The following is a 24,727-nucleotide window of genomic DNA, read 5'->3' on the forward strand; positions in this document are numbered from 1 at the left end:
AACTTCACAGGCCGGTTATCACCCACAGCCACTTAGACAGGTCGAGGATCACTCTCAATAATTAATAAAAAGGAATATTATTCACAACACAAAAATACAAGGGCAGCACCCAAAAGAAACAAGCAAAATACAGGAAAATAATAAATGCAATAGTCACCTTGTAATAAAGAAAGAAATTAAATCACACAATAATAAAGAAAAATAACTCAAAATACAGGCAAAACAAACACCAGCAAAGCTGCAATTGCTCACATGAAAATAAACGCACTCAAACTGGTTAATAAAACAAACCAAAACAAAACAAAAAAAGGTTAGAATATCAGGAACAAAACAGCAGTCATGAACGTCCAAATCCGAGCAGCAGTCTTCAGGTGCTCTTATACCAGCAACTTAATTCACCTGCAAACAGCCTAAATATAAGCTAATATGCATCGTATTACTAAATCATCCTGTTTATACAATGATCGCACATACCAAACATGTAGAGATCGCGCCATTCGTCTGGCAGCAAGAGATGAACAAGGTTTACAAAGGCAAGCTGGAATACACAGATAAACTCCATTAATATGTACATTACTTCAAATAAATGCGGCTACGAAAGCCAGAAAAGAGACCTACCAGGAAGCCAAGCAGCAATACGCCAGGGATGCTTAGTGCAGTGTATGCATAACAGGTGTTATTTCCAGCAAACGGCGCATTTGTCAATAGCTGCAAACACTCAGCACAACGTGCGCTTATCCGCAAACAGCCCAGCACCTGACACGAGTAACACTGTTAACCGTTTAAAGTCCCGTAAGTTTGAGCAACAAATCACAAACAGTCACCACACTCACCTCCAGCCAGAACACCAGAACGACAGCAGAAAAATGACGCGCTAGAAAGGCAGTCACACATTAACGCCATATTTGGGTGACAATACAGCCACCTTAATATACCCGTATGAATGAAACGCTGATTAACTACAGCCGCTAGGGCGGAGTCACACGCAGAGAAGATGCCACCCAACTTCAGCACTTCACTACATTAACATCAGATTGTATAGAAAAATAGTGTCTTCCCCTGCTTTCCTTTTCCCACCCACTCTGCCATTCTTTTATTAAGCCCTCTTTAATTATTGCTCTCAGTTCCACTCTCCCCATTGATACATGGATATCTATTTCCCTTCCTAAACTCTCCTTTGCAATGTGGTCTGCTTGATCATTCCCCCTCACCCCACCGTGCCCAGGAACCCAGCAAAAACTGACATTGCATGCAAACCTAATCCTAAAAATAACACTCAAGATGTCATTTACAATGTCAGGTCGAGCTTTAGATTGTCCTACTCTTAAAGTTTCCAGAGCAGCTGCAGAATCAGAACAGATAATAACTTCCCTAGGTCTGACTTCCTCAATCGACCATAGTGCCCATAGAATTGCCATTAACTCAGTCGTAAGCACAGAACTACCATTGGAAATGCGTTGGCCAATCCTCAGCCCTAGCTGCTCTACATACACCCCAAATCCAGCTCGTCCATTAGCTGGATCTCTAGAGCCATCTGTAAAAACAATCATAGTCAAGCAGGCAGATTGAAGTGAAGCTATACTTAAGTAAGGCGCCCTGTTTGAGTGAAGACAATTGAGAGCATAGGATCAGCTGAAACAGATCAGCTGAATAGAGGGTGGAGTTAGAATTTCCCAATCAGCTGATAGCGGAGCTTGACTACGTGGCCTGCCAGAACTAACGCTGATGCTTGATATGTGCACTCCGTGATAAAACAGCGTCCACATAGACAACCAAATATTTGTAAGATGATACTTGTTCATTCAGTGAATTATGTTAGTTGATCTATAAAGCGCAATGGGCGGCGCCATGTTAGTTTGCGCCTCAGAATCGGATCTGTCGGATTTACAACACTTGAGTTCATTCTCGTCTCACGAAATACATGAAAGTAAGTGACCAGTGAACTGGAAGAAGAATAGAGTAAACAATATAGTTACTATATAATGTGCATTTATCTGATGTGAATAAAACACGTAACGTTAGTCAAATTATAACCGTCTGAAAGGATTGTCATTGCCGCTTTCATAGACATCAGTGTGTGTTTTTTGCTAGTAGCCTACTTATGAACATTTAAATGTCTGAAACCTGAAATAAACATGATGTCGTTGAAAACACTGAATAGTTGTCATGAGTTGTGATGTGACGAGCGCTGAGCGTCTGTCTCTGGCTCAGCCAAAGCGCGAAAGCACGTTTGAATTTTGGCACCGAAATGAGGAACCGAAATCTGCGTTCTGATTCGGTCCGGTACATACCGGTTATATAAGTACCGGTGCCATATTGGAACCGGATTTCGGTACCCAACCCTATTCATGACCAAAGATAATTTCCTTTGCCTCCTTTTCATTTATAACAAGTTAATTCCTCTCATACCACTCCACTAATCTATATATTTACAGCGCTGATGCATCCTGGAATCATCTTCAAGCCACAATACAGACAATAGCACGTGTCATCCGAGAACTTCCGTATGTATGCATTTACAGTGTCAGTTTTACAACTGTATGTATAAAGGGTAAAAAGGAAAGCTGAACTCACTCAGCCCTGAGGCGCTGCTGAAGTGACAATGGGATTTGAACATTTCTGTTGGTCTCTAACTATCCGTGTCCTACCTATAAAAGAGAGTAGAACCAATGAATCGGGTAAGGATTGACTTTTAGGAAGCATTGGTTGTATCATATTGAATGCAGAGGTAAAATCCAAAAAGAGGGCCCGAGCTGTAGTTTTAGGCTCAGGATCAGATATATCAGATATCTCGATGTCGTCGGTCATATTTAAACGTTTTCTTTTTGTGTGAACACAAAGAATTTTCTGCACACTATCAGTTGGAAACTAACTCCTAACAAAGACTGACAGACAGAGAGAGCTTGCACACTTGGTTACCAATAGGAGGTTCATTGAACTAACTCTTTGTATGGGTTTTGGAAGTGACATATCCATTTACATTCATGCATTTAGCAGACGCTTTTATCCAAAGCGACTTACAACTTGGGAGTACAGGAAGCGACTGGTCATGAAGAGTCGCGTAAGCGCAACAAGTGCCTGAAATACTGAGTCCGTGTAAAGAGTACTGAGTCCGTTACCCAGAGTAAGTTAGGTTTGGGTTAATACACACAAGCACACAATAAATGTCTAATGCTGTCTAAAACTGTTTCAAGACTAATGCAGATAAACTGTTCAACCCAGTGAGAATAAGGAAAATACTGAGGAAGAAAATCACCTTTTTACAGTGCAGTAAATTACTATGTATCATCACAGATATGTCTGTTGTTTGTTTGCTTTTATTCTCTCAGAACCTACAACTTCCAGCTCTGATCCATGCTATGATTATAACACTCTTGATGAATCCTGGAGAGACATATGGAAAAGCAGTTACTCTGGATATGATGACACCCTTGTTGAATGGAGTGGCTGGTATCGGCTGTATTTGAAGGGAGAAAGTGCCCAGATGTCTGAGTGGTGTGTGATTAATGCTGGATGTGGTGGTGAAACTGGACTGTATCTCAGCGGTTCTCATCCAACACTTGAGGATGGAGTGGTGACCCGTGAAGTTGTGGGAACTAGTTCATGGCGGAAGTATTCCCTTCAGTGTGGCGACTACAGATCCACATCAATCCAAGTCAAAGCCTGTCCAGGAGATTATTACGTCTATGAATTTGTCAAACCCATCACATCAGCCCCCAGCCCCATGTACTGTGCAGGTACTATTTTAAAGGCCTGTTCACACCAAGAGCAATAACTATAATGAAAACTATATTAGTATCCACACCACTGCACAAAACTGTTCTGTTTATTATAAGTGAAGCAGTGATGTAATCTGCTGCTTAAATGGGGTCATGTGATGCAATTTCTTGTTGACCTTTCTCTTTAGTGTGTTATGTCGCTGTTTGTGCATGTATAAGATATGCAGAGTTACAAAGCTCAAAATATCAAACCCAAAGAGATATTCTTTTTAAAAGTTAAGGCTCCGCGAGGCCTTCCTAAAACGCTTCGTTCGAACACGCCCCCACAAATCTATGTCAGTTTGTGTGTGCAGAGTTTCACAACACCTCCCAAATGTATACGCAAAGAAAGAAGGCATAGCTTTTATTCTCGCTGTAGTATTGTTGCCTACAACGCAGTTCCATCTTTGCAAGTACAGTCTGGCGCTTCTGACTCACAAGACACAGCCTGTAAGTATGAGAAGTATAGAGTAGCGCTTGTTTTTTGTTTCTCCGATAACAAATGCAAATTTATCAATCTGATACGTTCGGGTCCAGTCGCGCTGGCAAAGTTGATAGATAAACTTGGTCATCTGCATTTTCCAGATCAAATTCGGGAATCGGGCTCGATTTGATAAGGTAGTACTATCGACATTATCACCTGTCAATACTGCTTCGGGAGCTGGATGTTCCAAATATGGTAAGAAGTGTGACAATTCCTTCACACGCTTAAGGTATTCGGGACAATCACAATGCATTGGATCACTGGCCAATCAGTGCACACCACGCTTTTCAGATTGATGAGCTTTGTAAAAATCGATGCCTTTCAGAAAGGAGGGGCATAGAGGAGCAACAATAATGTATGATATTTGTAAAATAATTATTTTTTTTAACTTAAAACCGCATAAACACATTGCATTAAACCAAATACACAAAATAATGTTCTTTTTAGAACCGTCATATGAACCCTTTAAATGCTTGAGCTCTTTAAAGCCGGACGATTCTAATTGTCAATGTTTTTATCATTCATCAGCTGGAAAAAAAAGGGTTCTGAAAGTGACAGAATAGTTCCTCTCTGTGTCATTATAGTTGTGGTGTGGGCTCTGCTATTCTCATAGTATTAGAATGATTATTAAAAGTTATACTTGGTGTGAACTGCCTTAACTCTTTTACTCTGAGGTTTTTGTGATGATAACATTAATTTTTTAAAATGTTGGTATCAAGAGTAATTGTAGTGGGCTATTTATTAGATCATTTTACATGTATCAATGGATTGTTTAACGAAATTAAGCTTGTTTTAGCCAGTTAGAATCAGGTTTTACAGTCCATCCACAGCTTTTTGCTGATTCAGAGCTGAATGAAGGAGGAAAAGGAAAGTATTAATGTCGCTCTAAGGCTCAGCGTTTTTTTTCTTCTTTTAGCGAATCGTGTTACTTTGCAGGGCTGTGAATATGCAGAATTTCTTTCTTTCTTTTGGACTTTACCTCACACCACGGGTTAACATATAATTGCTCAAAAATTACCGATCATTGTAGTTTTAGGATACAGCATAAAATGATCCATCCATTCTCCAAACCACTTTTCCCAGTGTTTCTGTAGTCAGGTCTAAAGCTAAATGGTCTTCCATATAAATAAAGCATTTTAACATTATTTTACAAAGATCTCTTTTGTCCATGACAGTTGCTTTCCAAAGCATCAGCAGTGATCCCTGCTACAACTATGAGTCTCTGGATCGTCCCTGGAGAGCCAACAATGAAAGTGGAGATAACATTTGTGACAACTCGTTCTCCTGGAATGGCTGGTACCGGCTTTTCTACTATGGAATTGACATCCGGATGTCAGAGACCTGTGTTAGTTCATTCACCAGTAAAACACACATCAATCTGTGGCTCAGTGATCCTCACCCTCAGATAGAGGATGGAGTGGTGACCAGGGAGGTCTGTGGTAGTTATCATTTGGGAGGCTGCTGTGATTACAAGACAAGACCCATCCGAGTGAAAGCGTGCCCAGGCAATTACTATGTCTATGAACTTGTGAATCCACTATTTGGGTGTGCTGGATACTGTACAGGTACTGTGGTTTCCCCCACTTATTAACAAATACTTTAAAACCTTTTAAAAGGATTTCAGTCAGGTTTTGAATTTCCTTCTTTTTAGATATCAGCACTATTTCACAGGCGGTTTCCATTGTGAGTCCAGATATAATCACTCGATCCAAAATCACCTTGAGTAAGTTGTGTACAGCATCATATTACGCAGTCATGTAACGTACAGTACAAATGGCTAAAGTACCTTATGATTATTACTATATTTGACTAGATCAAATTAGGCCTCAAGTTCCTTGTTTTGATTTCTCACAAACACAGATGATGACCTGTGCAATAACTACAACATACTTGATAACTACTGGAGAGACGCAATCATTTACTGGTATACAGATGGATATGTAAATAGATATGATGACACTCGTGTAGAATGGGATGGCTGGTATCGACTCTTCATTAATGGATCAAGTGCTCAGATGCCTGAGTGGTGTATGTCTTACATGTCATGTGGAGGTTATAGTGCTCTGTGGCTTGGTGACTCTCATCCTCGGCTAGAAGATGGAGTTGTTACTCGTGAAATTTTTGGCTCCCGTGATGATCAGTGCAGTTACTACAGATCCAACCCAATCCAAGTCAAAGCTTGTCCTGGAAATTATTATGTCTACAAATTTACCAGGCCGGCTCTTTCAATCCCAGCTCCTGTATATTGTGCAGGTACATTCATTAATATTTGTATTTGTCACTATCATCAGCTGTTTTGTAGATTTTCATATGATAACTACCGGTGCAGACCTTCTACTTGGATGCATTTATTCTTTAGTATATAATGCTCTCTTTCAATTATTTTTATAATGCATAATTTTTTTTCTAATTTTTTAGTGCCTTTCCCCACCCCAAGTGTCAACCCCTGCTACAACTATACCAGTCTAGATGAGCCTTGGAGAGCCACCGACAACTCTTACTATAGTAACTATATCACATGTGATTATAATGTGGAGTGGAATGGCTGGTACAGGCTGTTCCACAATGGTGAAAACGCTCAGATGCCAGAATCATGTGTAAAACAGTACAGTTGCGGCATTAGTGACCCACTGTGGCTCAACGGTCCTCACCCACAGCTGGAAGATGGAGTGGTCACCCGTCAGGTCTGTGTCTCCTCATGGAATGGCTGCTGTACTTACAAATCCCACGCTATAAGAGTCAAAGCCTGTCCAGGAAATTACTTTGTTTATGAGTTTGTCAAGCCAATATTTTGTGGAGCTTACTGCATAGGTAGGAGCGCATTTACTCATTTGCACTTGAGTCATTTAATTTGAAAATGATTCATGTTGATATAAAATGTTCTTAATACCAGAATCCACAAACCAGTCCATCCTATCAGCGTCTACAACAGAGACAATCTTACCCACCAAACCCATTACTCCTCCAATCACAACCACTGGTAAAGTATTGTCTTGACTTATGTTTAAACCCTCTTTTTTGTTGACCCATTACACAAGGGTGTAGAAAAAAGTCATAGAAAACTTACGTAATTGCATTTATGTACAAAGATTAAAAGGTAAATTAGTACTTTCATTGGTAAATTGGCTCAACGAAAGTACACAGATTACATTACAAGAACAAGCATATTTGTTTTAAATGTGAACTTTTTTCTTTTTAAAATAATACATTTTAAGCGTTCTTTATATGTATGTTTCATGTTTGTATGATAAGTATTTGCTGAGTTTCAGTTCATTTTTAAAAGTGTTTCAGAAAGATTCTCGCAGAGACAGCTGAAAGCGCACCCTGATTTTTTTCTTAATTTGAGTGTACACAGATAAAAGTAGACCATTCATAGACTGTCTTGTCTACGGCCAGTATTAAAGTTGTTTCCGCTGTTATGAGGAATATTATGAAATTGATTATGAAAAGTGAACAGCATGAACTACATCATAAGATAACCAATATGTTGGGAGACATGGAGTGGGTCAGACATGATTTTGACCACTTCATTAAGTTTTGTTTTATAGAAAGCCTTTCTTTAGTGAATTTCATTTTGTATAAATTGTATTTTAATTTTGATCAATGAGTGCGTTTAGATGCACGTTCTTAAGCCAACTATGCTTAATAAGCCGACATTGAACATGGTCATGTAAACGCGGTAACCCGTTTTCTTTTATCAGAGTATGGTCATAAACAGCTTAAGCATAAACCGGTCGGAACAGGACGTTTTTGCCTCTTACCTCGATTTTGAGCGGCATGTAAACGTTATTAACCTGCTTTCTGTCAGATTATTGAAGTGCGCATGTGTTAACTCTATTAACTGCTCAAAATCCGAGATTCTACCTATTACCAAATCTAATTGGGATGCTGAGCTAGAGACTTACCCATTCAAACATATTGCCGAAACAATCAAATACCTTAGAATTCATATTTCTCCTAATCTAAAAGATCTGTTTAAGCTCAACCATGTCCCCTTATTACAAGATATACAAAGTAAGATGGAACAATTTGCCCATATCTCTAATTGGCCGTATATCATCTGTAAAAAATAATATTATATGAATTATCTTTTCTCCATGATCCCGGTCACTCCACCCTCGGGCTGGTTCTCCACTTTAAATAGTACAATATCCACGTTTTACTGGAAAAAGAAAAAAGCTTGCATAAAACTATCCACTCTTCAAAGGTCAAAGAAGTTTGGAGGACTTGGAGCACCCAACTTCTACCTTTACTTTATTTCTCAACAGCTAACTTACATCTACCACTGGATACACAACTCAAATCTCCCATGGTTAAATACTGAAAATGATCAGGTTCAACCATTAGACATAATGCTTCTACCTTTAATAGACCAATCAATAAAATCTCTCCCGGGTTATAAAAACAGTAAGACTATTAATACCACCATGAATGCTTGGTGGAAGGTACATGATCTACTACATTGTAATTTGGAACCATCTGCCAACACACCAATATGGCATAACCCAATGTTTTTAATTAATAATAAAAGTTTTCATTTTTCCACATGGAGTCAATGAGGAGTAACCAGCCTGGGCCATACAATGAAGGCCTGTTCATGACCTTTGATCTTATTCAATCAAAATACAAGTTACCCGATCAAAATTACTTTCAATATATACAGTTAAAAGAGGTCATACGAAAATCAATTGGCCCTGGTACTCTGAAAAATTGTAACTCTCCTATATACCAAACTATTAAATCTTTAAAACCAAGTAAAAGCTCTGCTGGGAGACATGTCTACATTACAGATTTCTAACAATTTCAAACCATTTATTAGCCTGGTTAAAACCAGACCATTCTCAGTAGTAACTGAGTTGTGGTCTGGCAAAGCTTCATAGACAAATCATTTCCAAAGGGGCGTCACCAACGGGCGTCGCTCAAATGCCTCTCGGCGCAATTGGATAGACCTAAAAACAAATCAGAGCGATGAGGGAGATGACGTATGCAGAGCGACGCAGAAACTCTGGCGTCTCTCAATATTCGTTCTTGTCTGTACTTGTGTTCTCAAATAGGAAATGTCCCCGGTTTCCATTTCAGAAATCTGGTCACCTTACCTTAACCTCATATTAATGTTTAATATATTATTTTTAAAATGTAAACGAAAAGAGGCAGGGTGTTTTATACTTCGTTTTATTATAAATATATAAGATAATCAATGTAGGCCTAGCTACGCGTTGCCTGAACCACATTCGTGTGGCTATTATTATTATTATGTTTAATTTAAATTTTTTTATGAAATGAGGCAGTGGTGTTTTATGACATATTTCGTACGCGAACTTCTGACTTGCGTCCGTGACTTACCAAGTTTGACTCCGACGAGGACAGGAGGACACTAGTCCGCCTACTATGCTCTTGACAGTATTACTCAGTATATATTTGTATATATAGTGCAGGCAATGCATATTATCTTCAATGCATGTTTATAACAAAATGAAATATAAAAAACCCCAGCCTCTTTTCGTTTACATTTAAAAAAACACACACACATAATATAGGCTATGATTATCACTGTAATAAATTAAATATGGCACAAAACACAACCCAGTCTCTTTTTGTTAAATGTCAGTTTATGTGTGATCATCAATAGCAATTATAAAAGTATAAGTAAAAGGTATAAGAAGCTATACAATAAATAAAGCAATTCAGTCAAAGTCAGCGCTAGGAGACTACAACGGTAAAGTTTAATATCTTAAAAATATTAAGTTATGAAACTTCACTTTGCCCTCAGACAAAACGATCTGTCTAGGAACAAATTATAGATTAATGAGAGCAAAGATCAGCCGTTAGATCTACACAAGACGAGACGGTTTAACCACTACAGAGACATCAGAGCCAGCGGCAGGCGGCAGAAGGACTGGCCGAGGAAAGGCGCCTCTCGGCGGGCTCAATGATCGATTGAGTGCCGCTGAACCACTGGAGCTCACAACTCCGAAAACGGCAGATCAAATTTTTAAAAAAGGCGCTCTCTTTATAAATAAACCACAGATTTGAGCTTTAAACAACTTAATTACATATTACATATTACATAACTTAAAACTATATTTTGTAAAACATTAACACTACCAGAGGGCTCTCGCTAAGACCCATTCGTTTAGCCACCAAAGGGCCAAGCTGGTATCAGACTTTTGCAGAATCCAGTCGGTAAGACAGCGATAACATCTTTTTTAGATATAAAGGCTTCGAGTGTTGTTCTTTGCTCGGGTTTTAACGAAAAGGAGACGTTTAAATCGCTTAAAACAGACGCGATAGCTGATTCGAATGAGTGATGCTCCACAGCAGCGGCAAATCTGCTCCTTCAACGTCGCTGCGCTGTCGTCATCGTCTAAAGCCCGCCCCAACGTTTCTAATTGGTGCCGCGATTTCTAGGGTTTAGAAATGGGTTTGAATGGACTCTTTGCCAGACTACTTGCAGAGCAAATCTAGATTTGCCGGAAGTTACCAGTAACCATTTATATTAATCTCACTGACTGTAGCAAAGAAACTAATTCTACTTAATTGGAAAGACAGAACAGAACTCTCAATAAATCAATGGTTTAAATTATTGTTAGTACACTCAAATTTGGAGCAATTAACTGCACTTGCACATAATATTGACACATTCAAACAAACTTGGTCCCCTCTTTTTCAATACTTTAACAGGAGAATTGATTCCTGTTTGTCATAAACTGTCATAAACTATGAGAAATGTGCCCTTCTTTATAACTTATAGCTCAGGCTATATCCCGTCACCCAGTGCCGATTACTCTTCATTTCATAGTTGAAATGCCCTTAAATGTATCTCTTTTTTATTTGCTCTTTTTTCCCCCTCTATCTATTATTATTATTATTATTATTATTATTATTATTATTATGTATTTATTTATTTTTATTTACTTTGTAATTAAATTGTATCCTTCCAATGTGATAGTATTTAATATTTGGTACAAATTATAACAAACTATTAACAGATAAATAACAGATAAATAAGTATTACTTACTATACTGTTCTACATTTATTTAGATTAGATCTATACCATTTATATATTATATGTTTCATATGTTGTGCTTTATTTTTTTATAATTGTTATTGATATTATTGTTAGTGGTGGTAGCTGTATAGCTTAATTTTTCTTAATACAGAATAAGTTGTCCTCCCATTGTCTTTATTGAAAAATTTGTATATATATAAACAATTATAATTTATACTCTCGATAAGCTGTCTGGGTCTGGCGGCGACTCTAGTGCTGTCGGTGGGTGTGACTGGCGGGTCTTTTCAGCATGGGCATCTCCGGTTCGGTTGTTGGTTTGCCTGGTCCCTCCCTTGGCCATATTTGCTGGCGGGCCATTCTCTCATTAAAAGAGATGGTGAAGGAGTGCTGCCTGGGTTGGATGTGGTGTCTCTGGCCGGGGAGCCGACTGGGGTACACGATGGTTTCAACCACAGATAAAAAAAAAACAAAAACAAAAGGGGCAGCCAAATGATTCTATCTCCCAGGTCACAGCCAAACCAGGTGAGCTTGGTTTGTAGGTGCCTGTCGTGGTACCCCAGCACCCCTGGTGGAGGAAGATGCAGCAGAGCACAGAAGGTTAACTGCTGGTATGGGGGATGGGTTCTGCTGGTGTCGGGGAAGTAGGCCAGGCTGATTAGAGGTGAGAATGGCATCTGTGTTGGGGGGCCTGTTGGTTGTGCTCGCCGTCGGTCGGGCAGTGGCTCCTAGACCCAGAGAGTGCTATATATCCAAAAACTATCAAATTGATTCATCAGTTATTATTATTATTAATTATTAATAATAATATTGCTATTTTTATTGCTGTTATTGTTATTATTACTACTAATACTGCTGCAGCAACTACCATTGCTACTATTATTATTACTATTATTAAAACTACTTGTACTACAATTATTATTATTTGGATTGTTTTAAATTGTTTTGAAATTGATTTCTCAGTCAGTGACCCTGTATTCATAAAAATAATTCAATAAATAAATAGCGAAGTCACTAATAACAAATCACACTAGATTAACCTACTGCCTAAACTTATAAAGTACCTGTATAAAATATAATATCTATACATCTATATATTGTGTTGTTTTTATTTATATATATATATATATATATATATATATATTTTTTTTTTTATCTCCCCCAAACGGTGTGTATATGTTTGCGCCTTGTCTCTCACTTTGTATAAGTAGCTGTGTGTTGTTAATACATTTTTTTTAAATAAAACATTTTTAAAAAAGAAGTGCGCATGTGTGATAGGTGACAGAAACACATACTTAGAGCAGATTTAAACGTATCCAGACAGAGTGAGCATTTTGCATGAAAGAAATGAGGAAATGTATCACAAACACAGACTCTTTTAAGACCCAGAAAATTGTAAATGTGTTCTCATCTCTCGTGCAGTAGAAGTGGTTCAGTCAAAACGGCGCATCTGTAACTGCATGAGAGAATAATATATGAGCCGTAAGTTTCCAGCTGACATATTGCAAGCTTTATTTAACATCTTTCTTACTATTTTTTCACCGCCGTCATGTTTGTTGTGCATTTTTGTTATTGAGAGAAAAGTGTGCAGCACATATTAATCTGAACGACGCTCTCAGCAGTGTGGACGGCGTCGAGATGTTCGTTAACATATAACGCTGAGAAGGTATTTCAAAGTTTGTTTTATCCCAAAGCAAAGTACGAACAAGAACTTAGCAGCTTGTGTGAGACATACGCAAAGAGAACTCTTCAATTTAATATCAGAAACTGATAAGATACGGATTTTAGTTGGTCTAAATTAAGACACAAATTCACTTATATGTTCCCTTCTAGACACCAGCATGTGTGTTTGCTTCACAACTGTGCAGCTCAGGGGGGCCGTCGTAGCCTGCACTGGGGCTCATCATTACTAAGTTACACCACTGACAGAGCCAGCGTTTATTAGAAACAGTGTACAACGAGTCCTACTTTTAATCATCTAACTGTGCTTTTCTTCTTAGATGTGAGAGATCCTTGTTCTGAGCTCAGCTGCACTGAGGATGAAAGGTGTGGGATGAAAAATGGTGTTTATGGCTGTTTATGTAAAAAGGACAGACCACAACCACATTCTGGCTCTTTTGGTTGGTATCATTACACAGTTAAATGGGAAATATAGGTTTTTTTTTTCAGTCCTTAATGATCTTTCCCCTGGTTTCACAGACGAGGCTTAAGCCTAGTCCTAGACTACAATGCATGTTTGAGCTGTTTTAACTGAACGCAACATCTCTAAAACTGTCAGTGCCATTGTTTTATCTCAAGATGCACACCAGTAATGTTTTTTTCTAAGGCCAATTTATAAAAGCTACGTAAATGTACTAATTAAAACTAAGGCCTAATCTTGGCTTAATCTAAGCTCTGTCTGTGAAACCAGGCCTTTATTTCTATCTCTCAGATTTCTCAGAAACCTGTGAAAGCAGCTCTGGCTCCATGTCTGTGTCTCGCTGTCAGCTCTTTGAGGCTGGTTTTCCAGCTGATGTCTTACACCTCAATGATCCCAGCTGCAAAGGAACGGTCCGGAATGGCAGAGTGGAATTCAATTTTGATAACGATGAACACATCTGTGGTACAAATCTTGTGGTAGGTTTAACCATTTATAATTTATTTAAAAGGCATGGCTATTGCATGCATTCTGACTTATTTACACTGTTAAAGAGTCGGACTCTCATGCTAAACATGGCCAACGTTTCAAAAAATTAGTTGGACGAATGATGGAGTATTTCTGTTCTAAATACATTCCTTCAGGATTCGTATTAGTTTCAGAAAGTTGGCCCTGTATGACGTCATAAAGGGCGGAATTCCTTGTATGGACACGCACACACACACACACACACACAGACACACACAACGCTCAGAAAGACAGAAGAGAACACACTGACTGTGAATGTCCTGACTATGACACACACACAACGCTCAGAAATACAGAAGAGAATATGACACACACACACACAACGCTCAGAAATACAGAAGAGAACACACTGACTGTGAATGTCCTGACTATGACACACACACACACACACACACACACACACACACACACAACGCTCAGAAAGACAGAAGAGAACGCACTGACTGTGAATGTCCTGACTATGACACACACACACACACACACACACACACACACACACAACGCTCAGAAAGACAGAAGAGAACGCACTGACTGTGAATGTCCTGACTATGACACACACACACACACACACACACACACACAACGCTCAGAAATACAGAAGACAACACACTGACTGTGAATGTCCTGACTATGACACACACACACACACACACACATACACACAACGCTCAGAAAGACAGAAGAGAACGCACTGACTGTGAATGTCCTGACTATGACACACACACACACACACACACACACACACACAACGCTCAGAAAGACAGAAGAGAACGCACTGACTGTGAATGTCCTGACTATGACACACACACACACACACACACACACACACACACACACACACACACACACACACACACACACACACACACACACACACACACACACAACGCTCAGAAATACAGAAGACAACACACTGACTGTGAATGTCCTGACTATGACAGACACACACACACACACACACATACACACACACAACGCTCAGAAAGACAGAAGAGAACGCGCTGACTGTGAATGACCTGACTATGACACACACACACACACACACATACACACAACGCTCAGAAAGACAGAAGAGAACACACTGACTGTGAATGTCCTGACTATGACACACACACACACACACACATACACACAACGCTCAGAAAGACAGAAGAGAACGCACTGACTGTGAATGTCCTGACTATGACACACACACACACACACACACACAACGCTCAGAAAGACAGAAGAGAACGCACTGACTGTGAATGTCCTGACTATGACACACACACACACACACACACACACACACACACACACACACACACACACACGCTCAGAAATACAGAAGACAACACACTGACTGTGAATGTCCTGACTATGACACACACACACACACACACACACACACACACACACATACACACAACGCTCAGAAAGACAGAAGAGAACGCGCTGACTGTGAATGACCTGACTATGACACACACACACACACACACACACACAACGCTCAGAAAGACAGAAGAGAACGCACTGACTGTGAATGTCCTGACTATGACACACACACACACACACAACGCTCAGAAAGACAGAAGAGAACGCACTGACTGTGAATGTCCTGACTATGACACACACACACACACACACACACACACACACACACACACACACACACACACACACAACGCTCAGAAATACAGAAGACAACACACTGACTGTGAATGTCCTGACTATGACACACACACACACACACACACACATACACACACACAACGCTCAGAAAGACAGAAGAGAACGCGCTGACTGTGAATAACCTGACTATGACACACACACACACACACACATACACACAACGCTCAGAAAGACAGAAGAGAACACACTGACTGTGAATGTCCTGACTATGACACACACACACACACACACATACACACAACGCTCAGAAAGACAGAAGAGAACGCACTGACTGTGAATGTCCTGACTATGACACACACACACACACACACACACAACGCTCAGAAAGACAGAAGAGAACGCACTGACTGTGAATGTCCTGACTATGACACACACACACACACACACACACACACACACACACACACACACACAACGCTCAGAAATACAGAAGACAACACACTGACTGTGAATGTCCTGACTATGACACACACACACACACACACACACACACATACACACAACGCTCAGAAAGACAGAAGAGAACGCGCTGACTGTGAATGACCTGACTATGACACACACACACACACACACACACACAACGCTCAGAAAGACAGAAGAGAACACACTGACTGTGAATGTCCTGACTATGACACACACACACACACACACACACACACACACACAATGCTCAGAAAGACAGAAGAGAACGCACTGACTGTGAATGTCCTGACTATGACACACACACACACACACACACAACGCTCAGAAAGACAGAAGAGAACGCGCTGACTGTGAATGTCCTGACTATGACACACACACAACGCTCAGAAAGACAGAAGAGAACGCAGTGACTGTGAATGTCCTGACTATGACACACACACACACACACACACACACACACACACACACACACAACGCTCAGAAAGACAGAAGAGAACGCACTGACTGTGAATGTCCTGACTATGACACACACACACACACAACACTCAGAAAGACAGAAGAGAACACACTGACTGTGAATGTCCTGACTATGACACACACACACGCGCGCATATCAACCAGAGCGAGAGCATCGGAAGTCATCAGCAATGCTGTTGTGCAAGTGTGCTAGTTCCTCCCCGGCATTTTGGTGACGAAACAAGGCCCAGTTCGATGCTGGATTTGCAGATTGTTTGACACTGAAAGATGGAGAGGTCCCAGCGATAAAAGATCCCGGTCATGAGTCGAGTTTTGTTGGCAATCGGTGCGTAAGTGCATGCAGTGTAAACAACACGAACGTATATTGAATCAAAAGTTATCCAGGGATAATGCAATGATGTATTGTGTGTGTGTGTGTGTGTGTGTGTGTGTGTGTGTGTGCACTCATGACTCTTTAGCTCCGCCCGCTGCAAGCCTACATGAGATCGGCTGTTTTCGGGAAAGAATCGGTACAGCCAATATGTCTTTTATAAATCTGTTAAAACTAAAGACTATTTGGAGAGATGAAGGATGCGATACTACTCTGTAGGTAATCGAGATTAAAATGAGATTGGCAGAAACTGTGTGTTACGTACCCTTTAAATACACCATCCACAGATTTGTAGTGCCTGATAGAACCAACAGATTGTCCACCTGGGGAATCTCTATGAGACTTTGAGAAGGTCTGTAAGGGTGCTGAAGAAAGAATCCGTAACTACCAAGGAAAGAGCCCAAACAGACCTCCCTAAAGACTCATCAAAGTCTCAGAGATTCAGTGGAAAACGGTGCACAACACCATGCCACAAAAGAGACTGAAACTTTTACTTGACTGATGCAACTTTTTGGCTTTTCTAATGTTGCTTTAATATCTTTTTAAAAATTTGATTAAATACCTTGAATTAATTTTAAAATTTCAAAATGTTATATTTGTTGTCCACAGGCCAACGGCACCCACTTCATCTACGATAACTTTAATCTGGGGACACCGAGGTCAGAGAAAAGCCTGAAGCTTTCTTTCCGCTGTCTTTATCCTCAAACACAAACATTTTCCATGAATGTGGAAAACAACCCACTAGAGAGGTGCGAGTCAAATACAAATTCAGCTTTACTTAATAAAGGAGTAGTTCAACTAAAATATAGACATTTTCTCACCGTAATGTTGTTTAAACCCTCATGTCTTTATTTGTTCTGTGGAAGAATAAAACTTTGTAATGCCATTAGTCCTCCTCATGGAGAATTTCAAGCTTCAAAAAAGATGCAAGCATGTACTGTTTTACAAGTCCTCTGAATTATCCCTCAGCCCTGCGTAATGAGCTTGAGAAACAGCAGTCAGACTCATGATCAAGTGGTTTTGTGAAACGGATTCCTTAAAAAGATCTGACTCAAAAAAACAACTCGCTTACGATTCGAACATGACTACATCTCTGATCAACTCTTATGAAACTAGCAAATAGAGATAGTGCGTATGAATAATGACTTTTGGTCTGTTCCTTAAAAAAGCTGTCATATGACATTTAAAATAGTGCATGGACTATTATATAATTATGCTTTTATGTTGCTATTGCATCTTTTTTTGAACCTTGAAAAAGGTTACCTTTTATGTTTCATGGAAGAAAGAATGTCATAGTTTGGAATGACACGCAGGTGAGTAAATGATGACAGAATTACATTCTTTGGGGTTAAGTAATCTTTTAAGCATAAAAACAAAAATTAATATGTTATTCTCTTAAAATTGTATACATTTTCCCCCTATTTCATCAGCATTGTGCACAAGACTCTTCCTGCTGGTGAAGGCAGATATCGGGTCCGGATGATTCCATATCCCTTCACTGGTAGAGTGGATGCAGAGCTCGACCAGGAAATGCATGTGGAAGTTCGTGTTGAGGGGGTCGACAGCCGCCAGTTTGCCCTGGTGATGGACACGTGTTGGGCTACACCTGTGAATGATCCTGATTACAGCCTCCGCTGGGATCTCATCCTTTCAGAGTAAAGCTGTGCTTTTTTAGAGATTCTTTCTCTTTCAGGATGTCAAGACAAAAGCTTAGGATTCCTAGGATTGTTCAATGGAAACAAAGAAAATCATTTGTTGATTTTCATTATTGATATTTTCAGGTGTCCCAATCCAAATGATGACACAGTGGAGCTGCTGCAGAACGGCGTCTCCACATCCAGCCGTTTCTCTTTTGGGATTAATATCTTCAATGTAAACTCCGCCAAGCTTTACCTGCACTGTTCTGTTCACCTTTGCCTTCTGTCAAACAATCGCTGCTCAATGGTGAGTTTACAAAGCCTCTCATAATAATAATAATGCTTTATGAGTAATTGATAACAAATATATTATAACATATAAAAAATATGGTTAATTTCTATATTAGAACAAGTAACTAGTTACAAAATAAATTTAACTGTAATTAAATTACAGTTACTTATGAAAATGTTCATGATTACAAAGGGGATTACATCTGAATATTTTCTGCAAAAGGCTAGGTTATGTTGAATAATATTAATATGTTGCTTTGCCGGTTTTTGTTTTTCTCCCTTTATTTAGAAGTGTTTATCATTGAATCATTCATTTAAAAGATTTATTCATAAACGCTGATTCATCCAATGACGAGTCGTGATGAATGAGACATTGATTTTGACACAAAACTTTGTCAATTGTATGTGTTTAAAGGCTTGCCAGTTTGAACATGCAAGTGATTTTAAACCATTTGACAACATCAATATGGAAAATATGGCACTTCAGTGCACGCAAGCTATTATCTTTGACACAGAGAGCCGAGTCGCATGGCATCTCTGACAAGATCACAGATCACTTTCACTTGCGTCTTCACTAAAGTTTGTCAATTATATGTGTTTTAAGGCCACGATTTTAGACCATCGGATGTGTATCGTTATATTGAGCTACTGCGCTGATGCATTGTGACCAAGCGGCAACCTCCCCCAGTTTCTCTTGAAGCCAATACGGAAGTGACTTAGACAGCAATTCATCGACTGGCCCCTATAGGGACAGGCTCCAGAAGGAGCAGAATCTCATTGAGCCCCATGTTAAAATGCCCAACTTTACAGCAGAAAAAAAAAACAATGTTTACAGCCTGGTACAAATTGTTGTTGGGTCTATATATCTAATTTTGCCCTTCATGGCTGTGAGGGGGAATTTTTTGTATAACTCATTCATTAAAATTATATTAAGCCTTAAAGTTCTGCATAATTTAGTGCGTGGCCACTTGAGTGACAGGTGGATTGTCATTTGTCTGCTGTCTGTTAGTCATCACGTCACTATGAGGCGCCACGTAGGATTTAAATCAAACTTCGCTTATCAATACATACATAACACACGTGCATATACACCTATAAATTACTCGCATATACATGTATACTATTGGATGTTCAAAATACATATATGAAATACACGTGCACACTAATATGAAATCCACACCAATACATATTATGTTAGTAATGAATGCATACACACTCGTGAATAACTTGCATATACATATAAACTTGACGCACGCATAGACCTATAAATACTCGCATATACATATAAACTTCCATGCATATACACCTATAAACACTTGCACATACATATACACTCACTGCACGCAGACACACCTATACACACTCGCACATACATATAAACTTCCATGCATATACACCTATAAACACTCGCACATGCATATAAACTCGATGCGCGCAGACACACCTATACACACTCGCACATACATATAAACTTCCATGCATATACACCTATAAACACTCGCACATACATATAAACTCGATGCGCGCAGACACACCTATACACACTCGCACATACATATAAACTTCTATGCATATACACCTATAAACACTCGCACATACATATAAACTCGATGCGTGCATCCATAAAACACTCGCGCACACATACAGAATAAAACGTGGATGCATGCTTAAGTTGTGTATATATGTATATGCGAGTGATTTCATATGTAGATGTGCGTGAACTTTTCAGTGCAAACGGAAGGCATTTCAGTGTAAAAGGAAGTCATTTCAGTGTAAAAGGAAGTCATTTGTAACCTGCCTATTTACCGCATTTGCAACTTTGCAATCATGGAGAGGGATCGTGCTACAACTGAAGCAATTGGCATTTCGCGAAATGTGCTTGCTTCGCCCACTATTATTATCAATTGCTAACTCAGTTGAATCGAATGTGTCGCCTTCTGCTCAACTGCAGTCAGAATCAGAAACTGAATTACGCACTTTGTTTCGGCCATCGGCGCCTGCTGTACAAAGCATCAATAACAGGCCAACATCATCTGCCGTAGGATATATCGCAGGGCTCTCAAGTCTCACACACGCATTTCAACCTGCTCACACGCCACACCTTGTATTTCTCACGCAGAGAAATTTCCAGGATAATGCCCACCAAATTGCGCTGCTATTAGAGAGGAATCAAGTGAGTTCCACATAGAGTTCAGAAGTCCCTGCCACGCACCAGCCAATCAAATAGAAAATACAGCTACCGGACAGCCAATCAGAAAATAGCATTGCTGTATCCGGGTAAGATTTAGATATTCCCGCAACAACAACGTTTACATTCTGCCACCTACTGGTGGTTTAGTTTAGTGTTTTCTTTCCAACATTTCTTAATTGTATATTCAAAAATATTCTTAATTGTATATTCAAAAATATTTAAAACAATCTCATAACATTTTTCAGTGTTAATGATTTAATTTGATTGGCAACAGCCCTACAGTGTCTTATTTATAGATCAAATTTAAGAATATAAAAATGAAAGCTGAATCATAGGCTATATTTAATAAAATTATGGGAAAATGCACTTCATAAAAGGTAAAAATATCAAAGATATGCAGATTTAAATATCTCAAAGCTGATTGAACACTGGTGAGACTATTGCTTCAGAATAAATTATATTTACCACACAGTAAATTCTGAAAAGAAATATTCCAAATTATTATGGATTATTAATTTGCCTCTTCCCTGACATATTTCTTGGAAATAGAGAAATGCAAGAATTAATACTATGCACACACACACACACACACACACACACACACACACACACACACACACACACACACACACACACACACACACACACACACACACACACACAGAAATGTTAAATTAAATTAAAAATATATATAATTATTTAATTATTTATACAAATTAGTGTCATTTTTCAGATCAGAACCTCGTCCCCACCCAATCCCCTGCTGCCGTCGCCAAAATCTCACTCTGAACTCAGTTCAAAACTTAAGAGGCCTGATATCGTCTTCATTGCACCTTGAACAAGCAAATAAAACACTTCGTAACAGCTATTAAGGTCACTCTGAAAATCATGTCGATCTGCAAGAGGAAGACCCCATTAATGACTTCCTTTTACACTGAAATGACTTCCTTTTACACTGAAATGACTTCCTTTTACACTGAAATGACTTCCTTTTACACTGAAATGCCTTCCGTTTGCACTGAAAAGTTCACGCACATCTACATATGAAATCACTGGCATATACATATATACACAACTTAAGCATGCATCCACGTTTTATTCTGTATGTGTGCGCGAGTGTTTTATGGATGTGTATGCACGCATCGAGTTTATATGTATGTGCGAGTGTTTAGGTGTATATGCATAGAAGTTTATATGTATGTGCGAGTGTGTATAGGTGTGTCTGCGTGCAGTGAGTGTATATGTATGTGCGAGTGTTTATAGGTGTATATGCATGGAAGTTTATATGTATATGCGAGTATTTATAGGTCTATGCGTGCGTCAAGTTTATATGTATATGCAAGTTATTCACGAGTGTGTATGCATTCATTACTAACATAATATGTATTGGTGTGGATTTCATATTAGTGTGCACGTGTATTTCATATATGTATTTTGAACATCCAATAGTATACATGTATATGCGAGTAATTTATAGGTGTATATGCACGTGTGTTATGTATGTATTGATAAGCGAAGTTTGATTTAAATCCTACGTGGCGCCTCATACGTCACAGCTCCACCCACGTCCCGCCTCTTTGCCCATTTTCTGTTATCCGTGAGTGACGTGCTGCCAAGATGGCAACGGCTGCACTTTACACTTCAAAACTGCTCTTCAGAATCCTATGGGTGATGTCACGGACACTAGGTCCATATTTTTTTACAGTCTATGATTGTGACACACGAACACAGACTCCTGCTCGGAGTCTCCCCTTCACTCGCCATGTTGTTATTCATGTTTCTGCCTGCATCCTCGTGGTGGCGTGTATGATTGCAGTCATCCAAATGATGAAAAAGTATTGTCGTAAACAATGTATTTTGTGACACCACGAAATAGGCGATAGAGCATAATATGAAACGATAGACTTTTTATTTTGTCCATCCGATATATAGTCATATCTCACAGCCCTAAAGTATTATAATATAGAATTGTGCATTTCTCTTAAATATAACTAAATATAACTATCTGTTTTTCTTTTAGGTTTGAAAATGATTAACAGTTGAAAACATTTGTTATAAATTTAGAAAAGTAATTAAAAAGTAATCAAATGTAATCAATTAAATTACTTTAATGAAGTAACTGAAATAGTTATTACATTTTAAATAGGGTAACTTGTAATCTGTAACCTATTACATTTCCAAAATAACCTTCCCAACATTAGATCTTTGATCAAAAGCTTGAGTGTCAGTGTGTAATGCTGCTGAAAAACCTGTTTTTGCTGCCCTCTGCTGGAGACTTTCCTTTGTTTCATGTTAGTTCAGTGATATTTAACAGGGATTCACACAGCTGGATTTTGCTCTTTTCTCTATCAGGACTGTGACTCTGGACACCAGCGGAGAGAGGGCAGGTCTCTGGACTTCCATGACAGTGCTTCTATATCCATGGGTCCTCTGGTGTGGTCTGAAGGGAACACAGGTGAACATTTCATTTGTTTAAAATCATTTGTAATAAAGGTTTTTGATGATTTCTACTTCGGATACATTACATTTCACTGCATTGCATTATATTCCCTGTTCACAGATGAGTGGGTCCCAGACCAAGTGAAGGTATCTGAGGCTTCTTGTCTGTGTGCTTCTCTGATGCTGTTACTTGTTCCTCTGATGTGTGTCCTGACACACTTTTAGTTTAGCACCACAAAAAAGTGCACATTTTATGCATATTTTTTGATTCCAAATAGTGGCACTGATGATACTGATGATACTGGTTATGGGGTTCTGATTGTTTTATCTCATGTAGCCTTGGTCTAAAATCATACAAAATTAATTCATTATTTTCATGAATTGTTATGTACTACAACTTTATTTAAAGAGGATGTGCTACAGTAACAAAGACATCAACATATTCATATTTATTCAAATCATGGAAAAGCAATAAAAGGGTTTCCTCTCAGTTCTATAACTTTTTAAAAATGCATACACTTATGTTGCAGCTCAAGGTAGTATTTCTATAAAGACCTAAAGCTCCTTGGAAAAACAGTTCAAAGTATGAAAAAAAAATGCAGGAAAGCCGAACACATGTGGCGGAAGATAAAACTTGTAGTCCATTATAACATCTATAAAGACAGACTTCATGATTTCAATGGAGTTAGGCACAGCTAGACAGACCTTCTTCTCAAATGTTATAAACAGAAACATAAATAACACCCGCACTCTTTTTGCTACTGTAGCGAGACCAACAAACCCTCCAAATAACATTCCCAGTGAATTGCTCCCCGAAAGCAAATGCAATGAGTTTGCTTCCTTTTTTTTCTGAGAAGATCAATAATATCAGAAAGGTGATCAGTATATCCTCGTGCTGTGCTGAGGTCAGACAGACTCGTCCACAATTTCAGAAATTAGTCTCTATGTCTGATTTTGAAGCAATTGACAGTCAAATTTTAGAAGAAACAGTACAGCACCTTGAAACATCAACCTGCGCTCTTGACACACTCCCCACTTCTTTTTTCAAGAGTGTGTTTAATTTTCCATACATATGTCTGAAAACTGTGCCCAACATTATTTAGTGAAAACAACATAAGTAGGTGTCCTGCTGATTTTCTCTTTTTATACGCTAACCAGACTTTTTGCCATTTGAAATATGCATTGTTTTGCTTACCAAAATCTACACAGATGTATTCTCCTCATCATGGTCACATTTAAATCTCTGAATATTTTATGTTTTCCACAGTTTTCTATCCTAACATCATGCTTGTATTAGGTTTTGATGGGTATTGT

The 24,727-nt window shown here is 39.0% G+C and overlaps 1 protein-coding gene across 1 annotated transcript; it reads left to right on the forward strand.

The window, feature by feature from the left end:
* Positions 1 to 460: 460 nt before the first annotated feature.
* On the forward strand, positions 461 to 23,638 carry LOC307143777 (uncharacterized protein; the record flags this gene model as incomplete). Its single annotated transcript, XM_079845538.1, has 14 exons — positions 461 to 533; positions 3,330 to 3,737; positions 5,418 to 5,807; positions 5,894 to 5,965; positions 6,103 to 6,495; positions 6,661 to 7,053; positions 7,136 to 7,222; positions 13,250 to 13,369; positions 13,681 to 13,865; positions 17,465 to 17,604; positions 18,286 to 18,510; positions 18,637 to 18,799; positions 23,327 to 23,429; positions 23,535 to 23,638. The coding sequence occupies 14 exons, from the start codon at positions 461 to 463 to the stop codon at positions 23,636 to 23,638; spliced, it is 2,856 nt and encodes a 951-aa protein (XP_079701664.1).
* Positions 23,639 to 24,727: the final 1,089 nt, after the last annotated feature.

The sequence above is a fragment of the Gobio gobio genome (assembly GCF_949357685.1).
Source record: "Gobio gobio genome assembly, chromosome: 20".
NCBI classification, from domain to species: domain Eukaryota; kingdom Metazoa; phylum Chordata; class Actinopteri; order Cypriniformes; family Gobionidae; genus Gobio; species Gobio gobio.